General features: G+C 46.3%; 1 protein-coding gene across 2 annotated transcripts in view; it reads left to right on the top strand.

The window, feature by feature from the left end:
• magi1b (membrane associated guanylate kinase, WW and PDZ domain containing 1b) overlaps positions 1–15,973 on the top strand; it is a 141,822-nt gene that overhangs the window by 105,641 nt on the left and 20,208 nt on the right. For both annotated transcript variants that reach the window (XM_069679085.1, XM_069679084.1), the window contains exons 11-15: positions 1,899–2,084; positions 2,360–3,019; positions 12,177–12,208; positions 12,651–12,695; positions 14,491–14,734. In XM_069679085.1, coding sequence (XP_069535186.1) covers positions 1,899–2,084; positions 2,360–3,019; positions 12,177–12,208; positions 12,651–12,695; positions 14,491–14,734 — 1,167 coding nt within the window. The remainder of the gene's footprint in view (positions 1–1,898; positions 2,085–2,359; positions 3,020–12,176; positions 12,209–12,650; positions 12,696–14,490; positions 14,735–15,973) is intronic.

The raw sequence follows: 15,973 nt of genomic DNA, 5'->3' as shown, positions 1-15,973 counted from the left end.
AAGTTTGCTCGTTTTTTCTTACAGACAACAAATATTCAGTATTTGCACCCTGCTGTTTACTGCAGCCACATGTTGTTTATCATGGAACTTCTGTTATCTCTTTACATTTTCTATATAAAATAATGGCCTGATTTCACCCGTCATTTAGCAACACCTACAGACACAGTGTCTAGCCGCTACTGTGTGTTTCCTTCTCCTGGTTGCCAGCTCCTTTTATACCCGCCTCCCACCAGCAGCTTGTCTAATTAGCACAGCCATAGCAGAGAATTAACTGCCTCACCCTGTCTCTCCCTCTCACTCTCCCTCGCTGCTCTGCCGGCCGTCTTTTCCCTCTTCCCTCATCGATCTCTGTATTTTATGGCCGACATTCTGCCGTCTCGCTGACTTCTGACTCGTCTCCTGCTGCTTTCTGCTTTGGTTCAATTGTTGTTTCTGTCCATCATTCTGTCTTTTTTAGCTCTCTCTCTCTCTTTGTCTGTCTCTCCCTCCTCCCTCCCTCTCTGACTTCACTCCTCTGTATCGTCCGAGGCCTTGACATTCCTCCAGAGAAAGGCATCTTTTGAAACCTCTTTATCTAACTCCCCACTTTCATGTTTCTCCTGCTTCCTGGTCTGCTCTCTCATCTCTGGATCCCTGATGGATAAAGCCGCCGTCTATCGTCACACTTTTGTTACATCGCTCCTGTCCTGAAAAAAAGCTACACCACACACACACAAACACACACAGTAAACTCACAAACACAAGGACACCAGCTGACACCGAGGGTAATACATTTTTCATTGAATACATAAGCCGTGGCACCATCATAACCCACTGCGGTACGGCGGGCCTCTAATCAAACATCCCTCTGTGATCCCGTCTCCTTAATGTACGATTCCTCCAGCTCCTTCTCTCCGCTCGCTTTCATTCTCGCCCTTCACCTCTGCCAGCATCTCCGCATTCATTTGAGTGAAGTGTGTGAAGTTTCCTTTAGTATAAGGCTTATATTATGTCTATAAAGAGACAGTTAGAGCTCAGCCGGTCCCTGTATTCCACAGTTGTTCCTCTGTTACTCCTGTTCTCTACAGTGAAGACAGTGGATGTAGTCAGCCGGATTCTGTCTCATACCTTCATTATTTTTTAATCTTTAAAATCAGATAATGGGCGAGAGAAAGCAAGAAGGAAAGGGATGATTGAGTAATTGGTTAGAGACTCTGTGATACTTAATCTGATGCCTCTTTGTTTCATCTTTAACACAAAGCCTCCATTTAACGTGAAGAAGACACTTCACACAAATCAATCAAGAGGTTAACAAAAGCAGAACTCCACTAACATCGAAATGAAATATAATGTACACACAGTATGTTGTTGCTATTTTGGCTTCTTTCTGATGATATAACTCATTGGTTTTTTTAGAGGCTTTGGAACAGTGCCTTTATCTCCATGCACTTTTAAGCACTGGTAATCAATATAACCTGAGTCAGCACAGATACTGTATCAGTATGAAAGCCTGTACAAGAATCATATGCAGCAGATTTTTTCCAGCTAATCATCTGGGGAAAAAAAGCGTCCCACGTTTGAGGGCAGCATTGGCTGACAGGTAGAGGATGTGGCAGTTTCTATTGGTGATGTACTCCACCAAGGATTTCCCCCATTTTCTACCACCTGCAGCCTCTTTTATTTAAACTTATCTGTTCATTCTGACAAGCTTATTTGGATCTTGTTGTGACATCAGAACCGAACACACCTAGTAGGCGATCGGCTGACAGGGGCAAGAATACATTTAGCTTAGTTATGTCTAATGATAAGTGTTACCGTTTTCAAAGAGAAGACTTTTCGTGTCAGTTAAAGCTCATTTTGGCGGTTACACCCGTGCATCAGATTGATTGAAACTGGATCGCATGTGTTTGTGTTTTCAGGAGGGAAGCCTTTCTTTACTCGGAACCGATCCGAGCTGAAGGGGACTTTCATCAACACCAAGCTGAAGAAGAGCCGTCGGGGGTTCGGCTTCACTGTCGTGGGAGGCGACGAGCCGGACGAGTTCCTGCAGATCAAGAGCCTGGTTTTAGACGGACCTGCTGCCCTCGATGGCAAAATGGAGACAGGTTGGTGATGACCTTAATGTATCAAAGTTTAAGGTATCCAGGTCATGGTAATTCTGAGCTTAATTCAGTTTAGAACTGAAGAAGCCTTTGGGATGAGAGGTGGAACGTCTTCAAGAACTTCAACCAAGTCCGGTTGCCTTTTGGATTAAGCTTAGAGTTACTACACTTGGTTTTCTCTTCCTTCCTGTGATGTTTAAGCATCATGTATTAGTGAGGAAGCTAAACTTTAGAGCTTTGAACATATGAAATTAACTTCTCCCTTCTCCCGCTCTTAGGTGACGTGATCGTGAGCGTCAACGACACATGTGTGCTAGGCTACACCCATGCCCAAGTTGTGAAGATCTTCCAGTCCATCCCGATTGGCTCCATGGTCAATTTGGAGTTGTGCCGTGGCTACCCACTGCCCTTTGACCCCGATGACCCCAACACCAGTCTGGTTACCTCAGTGGCCATTCTGGACAACAAAGACCCCATCATTGTCAACGGCCAGGAGGCCCCCAATAACTACGAGTCGCCGTCCAGCCACGGGAGCCAGAACAACAACAACGGCACGATTAACGGCGGGGCACCCCTCAACGGCCTCCCTCGACCCCACAGCCCCTCTGCAGAGATGGCCTCTGATACCTCTTCACAGCACGGCTACCCGAGCGACGTGGTCACCCTGGCCTCATCCATCGCAACGCAACCAGAGCTCATCACTGTACACATGGAGAAAGGAGACAAGGGCTTCGGGTTCACCATCGCCGACAGCCCCGGAGGCGGAGGGCAGCGAGTGAAGCAGATCGTGGACTACCCGCGCTGTCGCGGCCTCAAGGAGGGCGACATCATCGTGGAGGTGAACAAGAGAAACGTGCAGAGCATGTCTCACAACCAGGTGGTCGACCTGCTCAGCAAGTGTCCCAAAGGCAGCGAGGTCACCATGCTGGTGCAGAGAGGTGAGTGCAGGCTGATGCCTCCGTATGTTGTCCCGGTGAATGTGTCGCTTGTGTTGTAACTGATGAGAGCAGATGGAGATGAGGAAGATGAGGGGAGCAGGTGTCAAGTTACGAGGCGGTTTCTGATTTATGCAGCCATATGTTGAAGGATTGTGGAACAAAACAAACCTTTCTTATAATGGTGTTGACAAAACGTAATAAGATTCTGCCTTACAGGCTGTTCCTGCTCACAGAGAGCTCTTTTATTGACACACATATTTATTTATTCATGTAAATACAGGTTGGAAAAAAAAGAGCGATTGCAAAGAAGGCAAAGTGGAGGGATATTTATGGTATGAACGGAGGAAAGGAGCCACAGAGGAAGGGAAATGGGAATAGAGTAAGGTGCATTGGCAGTCAGAACGTTATAGCTGTATGAGGTGGAAAGAGTCCAAAGACAAGGAAGCGTAAAAAGGAGGGTCGGGGAAAGAAGTGGAAAGAAGGATAAACATGGGAGAGAAACTCGGGTCAAATTTCAGGTCAGAGAGTCTGAATATTCTCCGTCTTATAGTCAGGTTCTTCTTCTCTCCTCTGTGCTGGCTTGCATTTTTCATCAACCCACCTGTCTGTCTGTCCAGGTATGAGCGGAAGTCTTTGACATTTGCTACCAATAACGTACATATTCAATGCCATTAGGACAATGTCAGTGCTGGGAATAGAGCGCACCAGGAACGCTTCCATTCAACATGTACCACCTAGCTTTTGTCATGATTTCTGATTGAAAATCACTGTCGTACCGAAGCACCAAATGGAAACAAAGAAACAGTGAATGGAGGATAAAACTGAAATGATTGAATTTCTGTATTTTTCCTCCAATCCCCCTCAGACTCGCAGACCTCCAGAGCTCTAAGCGCGCTGTGTGATACAAGTAATTGGACCATTTTCTATGTCAGACCGTCCGTAGCTGGCTTTTGGGCTTATTAATTCAAGTAACTAAAAGGTTTTGGTGTGTGTTTTTGTGTGCACACGTGTGCAGTTTATCTCCCTCTGTTGGGTTAAGTGCTCAGAACTGTCAGGGGAAATTGGTCAGATGAATGGCAGGCAAGTCGCATTGTGTTCTCTCGCTTTGAGTCTCCGTCTGTCTTTCTGTCTTTTTATCTACATGTGTGATGCCGTCTCAATTTGTATCTCCGTCTCTTTCTCCGTGTTGTCACACGCTCTTTTTGTCTCGCTTCTTGACACACACCCACACTCGGAACGCACACCGATCAAACCGCTCCACTCCCCCTCGCTGGCTTCTGCTAATGAGAAGCATTTCTTCATCGTGCTAGTGTACACAAGTCTACAAAGTGATATAGCCTCATCATGGGCAGGGGCTTAATGGGCTGTCAATAACAACAGAAGGCAGTTTGGCCGGGCTTGTGTAAACGCAGTGTCGGGCTTTGATAGCCACAGACAGACAGATATGACTGTGATAGAAGAATGGATGATGATATGGAAGATAAAAGATGCATATGGAGCGTTTTAATTGAGCTGCAGTTACTGTATGCCTTTTATTGTTTGTTTTTTCCTACCTATGGTTCTATTCAAATGGTGCCAGTCAGGAGAGAAACACACAAACACAGGAAACAAATATGAAAGCCAATTCAATTATAATGTGTATTTAAGCAGGACCTGCTGCACTTCTGGTACTTCATGCAGTTTAATAATAGAAAACTGGTTTCTGCACTTTTAAGTGCCAAGTGCTGGTGACTGAATGTATTATTTGATATCAATACCAAAGCTCAAAGTATTGAAAAGGTGGAATAATTTCCAGCCCTCTTGAGCATCCACTCGTGGAGTGTGCATGTGTGATTCCTCCGTTTGTTGTCAATACTAACTACCATATAACTAAGCAAGCTAAAGCTTAAAGTCATCTGGAAGATTTTAATTTGAATAAATGTCTGCTAAGTCTATTGCCGAATGAGGAAACACAGTGGTGATTGAGCCTATGGCCCACTGATGTAAGCCTTTGCATTTACAGAATTACAGACTGGCTGTCTGTGGCGACATTCGCAGAAAACTCACAAGCAACGCCCAGTTAGTGACGCATTTTCCATCACCCAGCAGTGGTTGGTCTGCCAGAGAGGGTAGGCGGAGCTAAGCGGCTGTTTTTCCGGTCTCTGCAAATGATGCGAGTAAACAGTAATCTACTATGGCTGAACAAGCAAAGAAAAGATCGCTGACTACAGATACAACTTCAAAAATAAGTGAACATCCAAAGAAAAAGAAACAAATTTGACGCTCAGATGAAGGCAAACAAAAGAAAAGCAACCGTCAGCGAGGAAAATGTAAGAAAAAAGAATGTAAATAAGCACATAACATATACCTTTAATTCTCCAATTATATAAAACTAAGATGACATAAACATTCAAAACATAAAGCACCAAATAATCACATCAGAGAAGGTCGTACTAGAAATTGATTGATACAGTGATTCTGCTTGGTGAATGACTTAAAGACTCCCTTCCAGTGTAAATCAAGTGTTTAACCTTGTAAACATCTCCATGTGGTGTTCTTCATGTGCTACAAGACATATCAGGGACAACATAAACAGTCATCTTCACGGCTGGGCCTGTCTGCTTATAAACTGCAGTGTACCAAGGACAGGCTGAACTACACGTTTTCAGATTGGCAGATTTGAGACGTCACAAATTTAAGGAGCCAATCCCGTTAATGGACGGGATGACGTTGAGCATATCATTATGTGTTACCTATGGCAAGCTGTAACCGTCATCGTAACTTTTTGCTACGCTACTGATTACTACATTTCAAGCTAGCTAAGTTTCAACAAGTTGCCACTAAACGATGGCAGAGACGTGTTTTGTTTTTTTGACGAAGGAGTTGGTTGGAAATTTGCAGATTTAGGAATTTTGAATGAGGGAGAAGGAGGAGATGCCTTGGGAGGATTTTTACAAAGTAATTAAACGTATTTTGCAGGAAAAAAAAACATATCAGACACAATTTATTATTCCAAGCAGAGCATTTTATATGTCTTAAAACAGGACTAGAGCAGAATTGTCGACAGTTAAAGATGGTCATCATTTAGATTGTCTAAATGTAGCATTTGAAATAAGAATATTTTTAGTCATAGCAGGGTTTCCTCGACTCCATCAGTCCTCTATGGACAAACACTGTGTGTGTGTGTGTTTGTGTCAGTGTGTATTTCTTCTTCACACTGAATTCCCACACATTTCCTGTCCTTCAGATTTCTCCATGCTGAGTGATGAATCTGTTTACATCAGACCCTTTCTGTGTGTCACTGCCTCTTCCACACAGCATCATTCATATGTCATACGTGTTGCTGACATTTACACACACACGCACACGCACGCACGCGGTCGCACTCATGAGAACATAAACCAAGGTTCTAGACACGCTGCCTTAATTACTCTCCCGCTCCTACTCTCCTCACTGCTTTCTCACTCCCGCTCACTCCGCCGGTAGCAGCGAGGCATGCTGGCCTCTAATTGGGGTCCTGATGTCAGCTTTGCTTATCATACACATACATCTTTTTTTCTCTCTTGTGCTCTCTTTCTCTCTCGCTCCCCCTCCATCCATCAAGAATCTCCTCGTCCCTGTGCAAACACACACACATCCACATACAGTCAGCGTCAGCTTTTAAACATGAACACCCGTGCACCCAATTATAGATTGGGGGCAGAAAGACCCCGACACAGTCATAATTGGTGGAGATGCACCCCTCCACCTCCTCCACCCGTCCATCCCCCCCCTCTGCCTGTATGTAGATTCACACCAGCTCGCCCACGCGAGGTTTGTAGCCAATCCCTGAGGACCAGTGCATGAGGATACACACTTGTTAAAGCGGCTGTGTGTGAACGGTGAAGCCCCTCAACCCCCCTCTCCCGCTGTCTTTCACACAGTGTGTGAGCATGTGCCCGAGTCAGCTGGTGTGGAAATGTGAGCGTGCGTTTTCAGTCCACACCAGGAGAAAGTGCGATTCATGGATCTCAGCGTGAAAACCTGGCAATGTGAATCTCATTCCGGGGCTTTTGCTTTCATCTTCTGTGCCTGAGCGAGCTACATTAGATGTGAATAACCTTTGTAGAAGCCTTTGGTCCAGGAGGAAGAACCACCCACAGGTCAGTTTGTGCTTATGAGACAGTCAGTGTTTTATAGGTTAAGCACACAATAAACAGAGGTTGTGTAACATTTTGTTCTCCGAGACGCTCTGCCTTTAAGCACACCGGCGTGATTTATTACTTCAATCCGCTCTGTGTTCCGCGATACATCGTTCTTTCATTTGTCTAATTACACTCCTCTAATGTGCTCATTTTCCCCTGCCAGTCTTCTCCTGCCCCCACTGATGCGCTGGCATAACTCATTTTGGCCCCGGAGGTCTCGCCGTAGCACTAATTTCCTCTGTTCCTTTTAAAAAGGTGTGGATGTTCCAGCGTCTGCGGGGACGCACACACCTGCTGCAGAGCCTTTTGTCAGCGAAAACTTGTTTGGGTGTAGAATCTGTGAAACACAGCCTCTCAATAGCCCAACAGCTCGTGTCATTAGTCAGCTGCAGGAAAAAAAAGAAGAAGCCCATTTATCTCTGCAAGGATGTCGAGTCGCCTTCTACTCAATATTTTGTTTCACCTGTTTGTAAAGCCTGGCAGGTGCGCTGATGAATGCAATGCAGTTCGTGCTGAGGCTGAAGCAACTGTTTGCAGGAAATGGAAGCAAAGTGGATGAAGGGAGAGTCGGGGAACAGAGGATGGAAGGATGTCAGAGGCTACGAGAGATGATGAAAGAGCGGGCGCAGAAAGCCCCATGATGCTCCGCTCTCTCCCTTTTTCCTCTCTCTCCTCCTTCTTCATGATTCATCAATCACCCGTGACACATTAGTCCCCGCCGGGCAATCAGGCCTCACACTCCTCTTCTCCCTCAATGAGACCTTTTTCTCTCCTCCTACGTAAGCCAGTGGACGGACAAATGTCAGGTTGAGGGACGAACACAAACAAGAGGTGTTAAGCTATTTTGCAAATGTCATTGTATTTAATGAACCCCTGCATGGCCTTATTATCCTCTCTATCACAAGTCATGTCCAGGACCTTATTTGCAGGCTACTTGGAAAACATCTGGAGTGTCCATTTGCGAAGCATCCGCCGTGCTCAGGCAGGAGAGGGTGATTTTCCTCATGTTTGCGTTTCCCCTCATTGCCTCTAAGTGCCGTTTTAGAGAGATTTATTGTACCCTCGAAGAGAGACAGGTGTTGAAATGTGTGTTTTCCTTTGTTTTTTTCCCGTGGACATGCAGCTAAAAGAGGGTAAAAACACCGAGTGGATCACAGCCGTGCTGGATAGCTCTTATTGGCATAATGTCTGGCAGCAGCTTGTAAAATGCCTCCTGTCAAAAAGCACTCCACCGATCGGATCAGAGTTCTTTGAGGACACACGCTGATGGGCTCAAACACGATTATGTGAACTTACATAACCCACATAAACAAACTTAGATTTACCGGCATGCACAGTCATAAGCAGCGTATAATGTGGACAGTCTTGTACACACCCATTAGGAGGAGATAAACGTTGATGATGAGTCCCTGCGCAGACAAAAGCAGGAAATCAATTCCCTGTACGGGGCAGGAAGCGTCGTATTTTTGCCCACTTCGCATTAAAAATTCTGCTGACTGCTCTTTCCAATGGCAACATAACGAACAGCGTTACAGCCTGGAAAGCAATGATGAGGGAGCAGGTTGCCCACTAGGTGCTCACAATTTACCTCTGCTCATTTTTGCGCTCGCTGGAGGTTTGTTGCTCTGAATCACGGCTTGTTGCACACGGACAAGGTGCGCCTCGCTCTCCCCCTCATCCCCCCTCTGATCCCCCATGTCTTCACACCTCCATAGCGATTGGGCGGGTTGTAAATCTCCACCGTTGCACCATCCTTTGTTTCTATGGCAATGCTCTGCAGATAATCTCCGCCGGGGTCTCCTCTGGGTGGATGGTGTGCAATGGTGGGAGGAGGGGATTTCACCTCTGCCACACATGAAGGAAAAACACTCCCAGGCGCCGTGGCCTTCCTTGCAAGAAACACGGTTGCATTCCATCATATTTTTTAAAACTTTTTGCATGCACGCCTTTCTTTTTAGTCACATTGCTATGCTCCTCCGTCACATTACATTTCCCTGTTTACGCACACACATCCAGCTAAAGCTAAATAAAGCCGTACTCTGCGGGGCTGTCACATCCTGGCTGCTGATGTACTCAGCTGATGTGAGCCTTTCGCTCCTAAGGGACCGTCTGTCAGTTCCCCACGGTCAGCGGGCACTGTCGTCACGGTGACAGATGGACCTGCCTGTTGGAGGCCATCACTCGCAGCAGAGATCTACCGACACACACACACTATGCGGACAGACAACATAATCTGCTTTGTAATGGCTTCCGTTTAGTGACTGCTGTGCTGCCAGGTTGTTGCAACAGTTGCAGTCTGTGGAGGGGAACTGTTGCACACGTCCAGCGGAGGGTGCAGCACCTCTTATGAACCTGAGCCCAGGTCAGACGAATATATTAATCCACGCTGGAGCTCCTTTTTTTACTCTGTTTTATTAAGTTGCATTGAATGCCATCACACCTTAATCCAGCGTGTGAAAAAGAGTCCAGCATGCATTGTCCTGCACTGGATGTGAACCAGCTGCGAGGCTGTCACACAGAGAAAAAACAAGCTGTGTTCCCAGAAATTAATGGACTTTTGCCGGAGGCAGTGAAACAAGATGACTGTTATTCTGTCAAGCTTGATAAAAATTTCAGTGCAGACCTCAACTATACTGCATACTTTGTTATTTTGGCTTCATTGGAATTCATAATAATCACTTGATACATCATTAATCACAAAAACCACATATTATACGAATTTAGTGCCCCGTGGGTCTAACGGTCCTTCATTACTCACTTTTTCAGAATGCTTTTTTCTTCCTGAAACTTTTAGATTTAGTAAGCAAAATAAATTGAGCTTGGGGGCCCTGCAGCGGTGCTGGTCCATTATTTGAGACCTGGAGGCGCTCTTTCACTCAGAGTGTCGGTGTGCAAACCGGCCGAGATCGCCCACCTGTCCGACACCTCCCATTGCTCCCTTTTCTTCCTGTTCCATGTAATTAAGAGCGGAGGCTGTCTCGAACATCCACAACACCTTCTGATCTAGGAGCTTCAAACACACTGTCGCCTCGCGCTCGCACAAACACAAAAAACTGCTGCTACCTACCAACAAAGTGTCGGGTCTGTTCACACTTTCTTCTTCCTGGATTTCTCAAAGAGTGCAGCACCTTACAAAGACTAGATTAAACCTGTTTCAAAGTGTGTGTATCGCTCACGTGTCCTATAAAGTGTGTCTGACTGGAAGTCTAAGAGAGAGAGCGAGCGCGCGGAGAGACAACGACCGACAGCGGCAGCAGATCAGCTGCGGTGTATAGATGCAGGGTAATCAAACGCCGCCCTGACACTTTGACTGACAGCATGCTTAGCCCGGAGAGAATACGCCAAGATTGACAGCGTGCATCTGCATCTGATTTAGGGGAACGGTAATGCACTTCTGAATGAATGATTCCTATTGATTGAAAAAAAAGGGGAGAGGATGAGAGGGGGGGAGGAGAGGAAGGAGAGAAGAAAAAAAAAAGCTGCAGACGCAACACAGTTGGAACTGTCAGTTGTGAATGAAGCCAGATGTCTGAGAGATAAAGACGGCGAGTGTGTGTGCGCGTGTGTGTGTGTGTGTGTGTGTGTGTGAGATGTTATCCTCTCATTTTCCCTAAAGGATTGACACACAATAGTGGCCCATTTTCTTAGATCAGACGCCGCCTAGTCTCACTCATGCTTAACATTTGTTACACATCCTTATTGTCTCTCAGAGGTGTGTGTGGTTCACACCTCTCTCTCTCTCTGCAGAGTCTTGACGATTACACGGGCAAACACACACTGTGTTGCATCTTCTCTTTGTTTCATGCATTCCTTCTCCCGTCCTTATTTCCATAACTTCATACAACTGTTTATTTCATGCCGAGTCGAGGGAGGGGGAGAGGGCAGTGATGTGCTCAAGGAGCAAATTTCCCCAGCTAGATCCAGGCTGTGTTAGCGTTTAAGACATCTATCAGTCTTACTGTGTGTGCTGGGCTGTGATAATGATATTTCTGTTCACTGCTCGCTCACGCAGAAAGCCGTTTGTCGTACCTTTAGCACACCACGGTTTGTGTATCGGAGAGCGCGGAGAGATGCTGCCTGATGGCCGTGTGTGTGTGTGCAGCTGCACGGATGTTTACCAGCATGTGGGGGTGGGAGGGAGATCGAGACTGAGGGGAGGGAAAAAAAAGGAAGAGGGAGGGAGGGTTGATGATGCTGAGGGAAGAAAAGGGAGGGAGGACAGTGTGCGGTGAGGTGAGCGAGAGAGAGAGGGAGAGAGAGAAAGGGAAAAAAAGGAAAGGCAGCAGGAAAGGGAGAGACGGGGAGGACACGGCAACTGCCTATAGATGCTGGAGCCTTCGACAGCGGAGCGCGGCGCTCAGCGGACACAGGAAGATGGTCTCAGTAAGAGGGGAACTGACGGTTGCCTATAATTTAATGTTCAGTATCTTGGACTCCTTCTCCATGGGTAATGCTACGGCCAGGAACTCCAGAGCACAGCTCGCTTTCCTCCTCTCTGCTCCTTCTCTCTTCATCCTCTTGCTTAGTTGCTCTCCAGGATTCTGTCCTCTCCTCTCAACTCTCACTTTTTCCTCCCTCAAACACACACTCACTCACATGCGTGCGTCGCCGTCGGGTAGCCAGAGTCTGGCGAGCGCCGAGTTAGCCCTGGGGGCTGGCCCCACTCTTCCGCTGCACCAGTCAAGCCGAGCGCTGGCCGCGGCAGTGATGCAGATAGATCGCGCTTGCCTGCACCTCCCTCCCCTCCTCTCCCTTCCTCCTCAAACGCTAGCCGTGGATGGGCGAGCAAAGGAACCTAGCAGGGAAAGAGAGGAAAGAAAGGAGAAGGAGACGAGGGCTAGCTGAGCACTGATGTGACATTGTTTTGGAGTCTGCGTTGCTTTTTTTTTGTTGCTTTCTTCTGTATTTTTTGCATTCTGCTTTTTGTGAACATGGATGATAAACTAAAACTACATTTTTAACCCTCTGCTTTTTCTTTTTCCCTCTTTTCACAGGGGTGGCACCTGCAAAGAAGAGCCCAAAACTGGTGAGTAGCATTCTTCCTGTCTCTCTTCTCTCCTATTCATCCTCCATCTACATGGTGTATCAGTCTGAGGGATATCTGGCTCACTTTCCCTGCCTCTCCTCTGTAAGGTGCAACTTGTGCTGATGTTGTGGGTCTGTTTGTAGACATGGGATGCTCTGCTGTGCGGGGGTGGATCCCTGTAGCTTCACATCAGCCCCTCCCTCTCTCTCTTTCCCTCTCTCTCTGGCGGGGGCTGGGACGAGGGGCTTTGATGCACAGCGTGAGCTGGGTTTCTAACACGCTGATGATCTCATCGCGCCGGGTGCTAAGCTTGCAGTGTGAGAGTTGAATGTATGATCACAGCTGGGAGACGGCCTCATCCTGTGATATATGCTGCATTTACGGAGGGACTCCGTTGACTGGGTCCGACTGAACGTGTGTATGTCAATTTTGTTTTTTGCAGGATGATTTTGAGATGGCTCCTCCGTACAGAGATTACACTAGGAGGGTATGTAATGCTGATGAGATGGGGTGGAAGTTATGGGGATGACGTGTGCTGGTGCTGGTTATGTAATGTGTTGATGATAATGGTGATGGTGCTTTCATACAGTAGATAATAGAGGTTGCAGAATGATAAGGGTGTTAATGCATGATGTTTCAACACAATATTCAGTTACATTGTTTATGTGCAGCAAAATACACTCTGGATGCTGTGATGCATCAAAGCAGTGAACCTTAGCGTGGCCTGCTGGTGCTAAAGCAAGACTAAACTGAGTCTCAGGAGCAGCCCGGATTTGTTTTCATCGCCACAGCGCCTCCCCCCTCCCTCCCTCCCTCCCTCCCCCCTTCCCATCCTCTGTCTCCTTAATAAGTTATTGGAGCAGGAGAAACCAATGTATTAAAGCAGTCCCGGAGCACAGAGGGAGAACACAATAACCGCAGAAGGTCAAATCTAATAGATCCATCAAGAACAAGAGATTTGTTTTCACTTAAGAGGGGAATAAGGCTTTGGACTTTGCGTGCATCAGGCTGACAGAAACAAAAGAAGGCAGCTTCATCGGCTAACGGAAACAACGTTTTGTTTGATGAAATCAAAGCGAGCAGAAAATAATTTGCCGTCAGTCCTGAGGTGTGAGCTCCGAACACGACCCGCATTTGTGACCAATTAGACGAATCCATTGATTCTTCCCTTCAGCACACATCCCAGTGAGGTTACACTCATACCACTGGTCTGCTCTGACTTAATCTTCGCTAAAGCATCAGGCTTCTTTTATGTCTAACAAGGCTGATGAATATAAACATGAATTGCAGAGGTGTAGAAGGCTGATTCAGGGAGTAATGAGTCCAAATTTATTGAAGACATGGCTGCACTTTGAAGGCCAAACACTTTGATATTTGAGAACACATAAGCCCCCCCCCCTTGCCTCTGCCCCCCCCCTTTCTGGTGTATTTTTGTCCACCGCATCTGAAGCACTGCGAGGTCACGTGATGTGAGGAGACTGAACTGCTGTCATTTTCTCTCACTGTCTTAAAATATCTCCCTTTCTCTCTCGTGCTCTGTAACCCCTTAGTATCGCTGAAGAGGGGGCTGTTAAGATATTGTGTCATGCAAAGGATTTTCACTTGTACTCGCTGTGTGCTTGTAGTTGAGCTCAGGTTTGTATGTGCTTGACTCTGCTCAAGCGCCGCTGCCCTTTAATCCTTGAGCAGGTGCTTAAGTGCCCGTGTTATTGAGGGGCCGGTGGCAATTTACGAGGAGTTTTACATTTCTGGCATCGCCAGTGAAATCCTTGCATCGTTTCAAACCCCACGAGTGCATTATTCACTGTGAATATTCCTCCATACGCAGCAGGGGATGCAGCTCCTTGTTAATACATTCCACTCTGTTAAACAAAAGGAATAGGCAATGTGCCCTCGTGAGTGCAGCTACAGTGTTTTCTTCTCCCACAGCTGAATGACTTAATCATGAGAAACCATTGAGGTCTTATTTTTCTTTCTTTGTGTGCTAAAATAATACTCTGAATAAGACAGCATGATCGTTTTTTTCGTGTTGAATAAGGTAGTGACAAGAGCTGAAATTTTACTCTCTTTATTCTCCAAGGAGCAGCGACCTTTAATCCTTTTGAACTCTAATCCCAAAGTCCTCAAAGCTTCTCCCCTCACAAAACCACAACCTCATTTGCTCTCATCTTCCCTCTGCTGAACATGCAACTTCTGTCTCCTCTGTCAGCCTCCATATTCACAGGTGTGCTAATACTGCTGACTTCAAGTTGTCAAATGATATTGATCTGCTTCTCCAACAGCAGTTGTCAAGAAAGGACAGTCAGAACAGCTCCCAGCACAGCGTTTCCAGCCACCGGAGCGCCCACACGGACTCACCCGTGCACCCGTCCCTGGCGCCCCCTCTCAGCGAGAGCATCGCTCCCCCGCCCCCGTCTCAGCCTCTGCCAGGCCTGCCACAGGACTCTCCGGCAGACGGGACAATCCAGAGAAAACCGGACCCCTTTAAGATCTGGGCCCAGTCCAGGAGCATGTATGAAAGTAGGCGTAAGTATATACATTTTTGGTGGCGGTTTGGAGAGGGCTGCATGGGGCTCGGAGGAGATCATTGGTGTTTAAATGGTACTCTTTGTTTTGGGGGAAGAAGTTCAATGAGGGATAAGTTATGTGCATGCAAGTAGCAGAAGCAAGAGCAGCTGGTGCTTGGGATGTTATATGTGGACTTAGCTGTGAGTTTATGTGGTGCCCTTTGCTAAAACTGTCCTGCAATGAATCCTACATTATCAAAGCTTCAGCTTTTGTTGCAACTGTTTCAGAGAGGTTGATTCATTATGATAATATTGGGGGTTGTAGTTTGTGGTGCTTTTGAGCAGCGTTGCATTTAGACCAGTGGTTCCCGTCTGGTCTAGCCTCAGGATCCATCACCACCTCCTTCATGACAAATCACGACCCAAATTTCTGAAATTTCTTAACCACTCAAATTAATGGAATGAAAAATGGTGCAATTTAGAAAAAACATCACAGTATGTCAGCTTCACAAAACACAGCAGTATGATAGTCAAGCAAAATGACCAGCAGGTAGCAGTGCATCAGAGTCACCCTCTACAGTTCAGTCAATTAACAGCCTTTTTTCAACAGAATTAACTAAAAAAGTGCAAAATAAATGGAACTACTGTCGGGCTCATCAAGTTTCAAGAATGTAAATGTAACTGTAGCTGGGATTACCCAATCACACACTACACTACTACTGCAGACACGTCATAGGAAACCCATGCCCTTCAAAATAAAAGCGCAGCATAGACTTTTTGCCACCTTTTTTTTTTCAAGCACACATCCGCGACCCACTGAAAACAGCTCCACGACCCACTTGTGGGTCCCTACTACCCATCATTATTATAACGTACTGTAAATAACTACTTAATAAAACAGTCCAAATCAATTAACATGGAACTTTGGATAAAATAGCATTGTGGAATACAAAATGAATGCAACTAAATTTAATGTATTTAAAGTGTAATTGGAAGTTCAGCATTTTGACAAATGTGTTTATTGCTGTGGATGAATGTAATTTTATATAAAGACGGAGTCAGAGGCCTCTTAGCTTAGCTAATGTAGAATACAGAGGGGAACAGTGATTTTGTGTTGATTAAACAGAGAGGATACAATGTGTTGCTAAATCCTTTGGACGGTATTTTTTACATTGGACAGAGCTAGGTTAGCTTTTTCCACCTTGGTCCAGGACGCTAAGCTAAGCTAACTACCTACTGGTTCTAGCTCAGTATCAAT

The sequence above is a fragment of the Semicossyphus pulcher genome, unplaced genomic scaffold (assembly GCF_022749685.1).
Source record: "Semicossyphus pulcher isolate SPU_LCO1_2020_fin unplaced genomic scaffold, fSemPul1.0.p SCAF_3, whole genome shotgun sequence".
NCBI lineage: Eukaryota > Metazoa > Chordata > Actinopteri > Labriformes > Labridae > Semicossyphus > Semicossyphus pulcher.
Note: the sequence above shows the minus strand (reverse complement) of the source record. Positions and strands in the feature narration are given on the sequence as shown.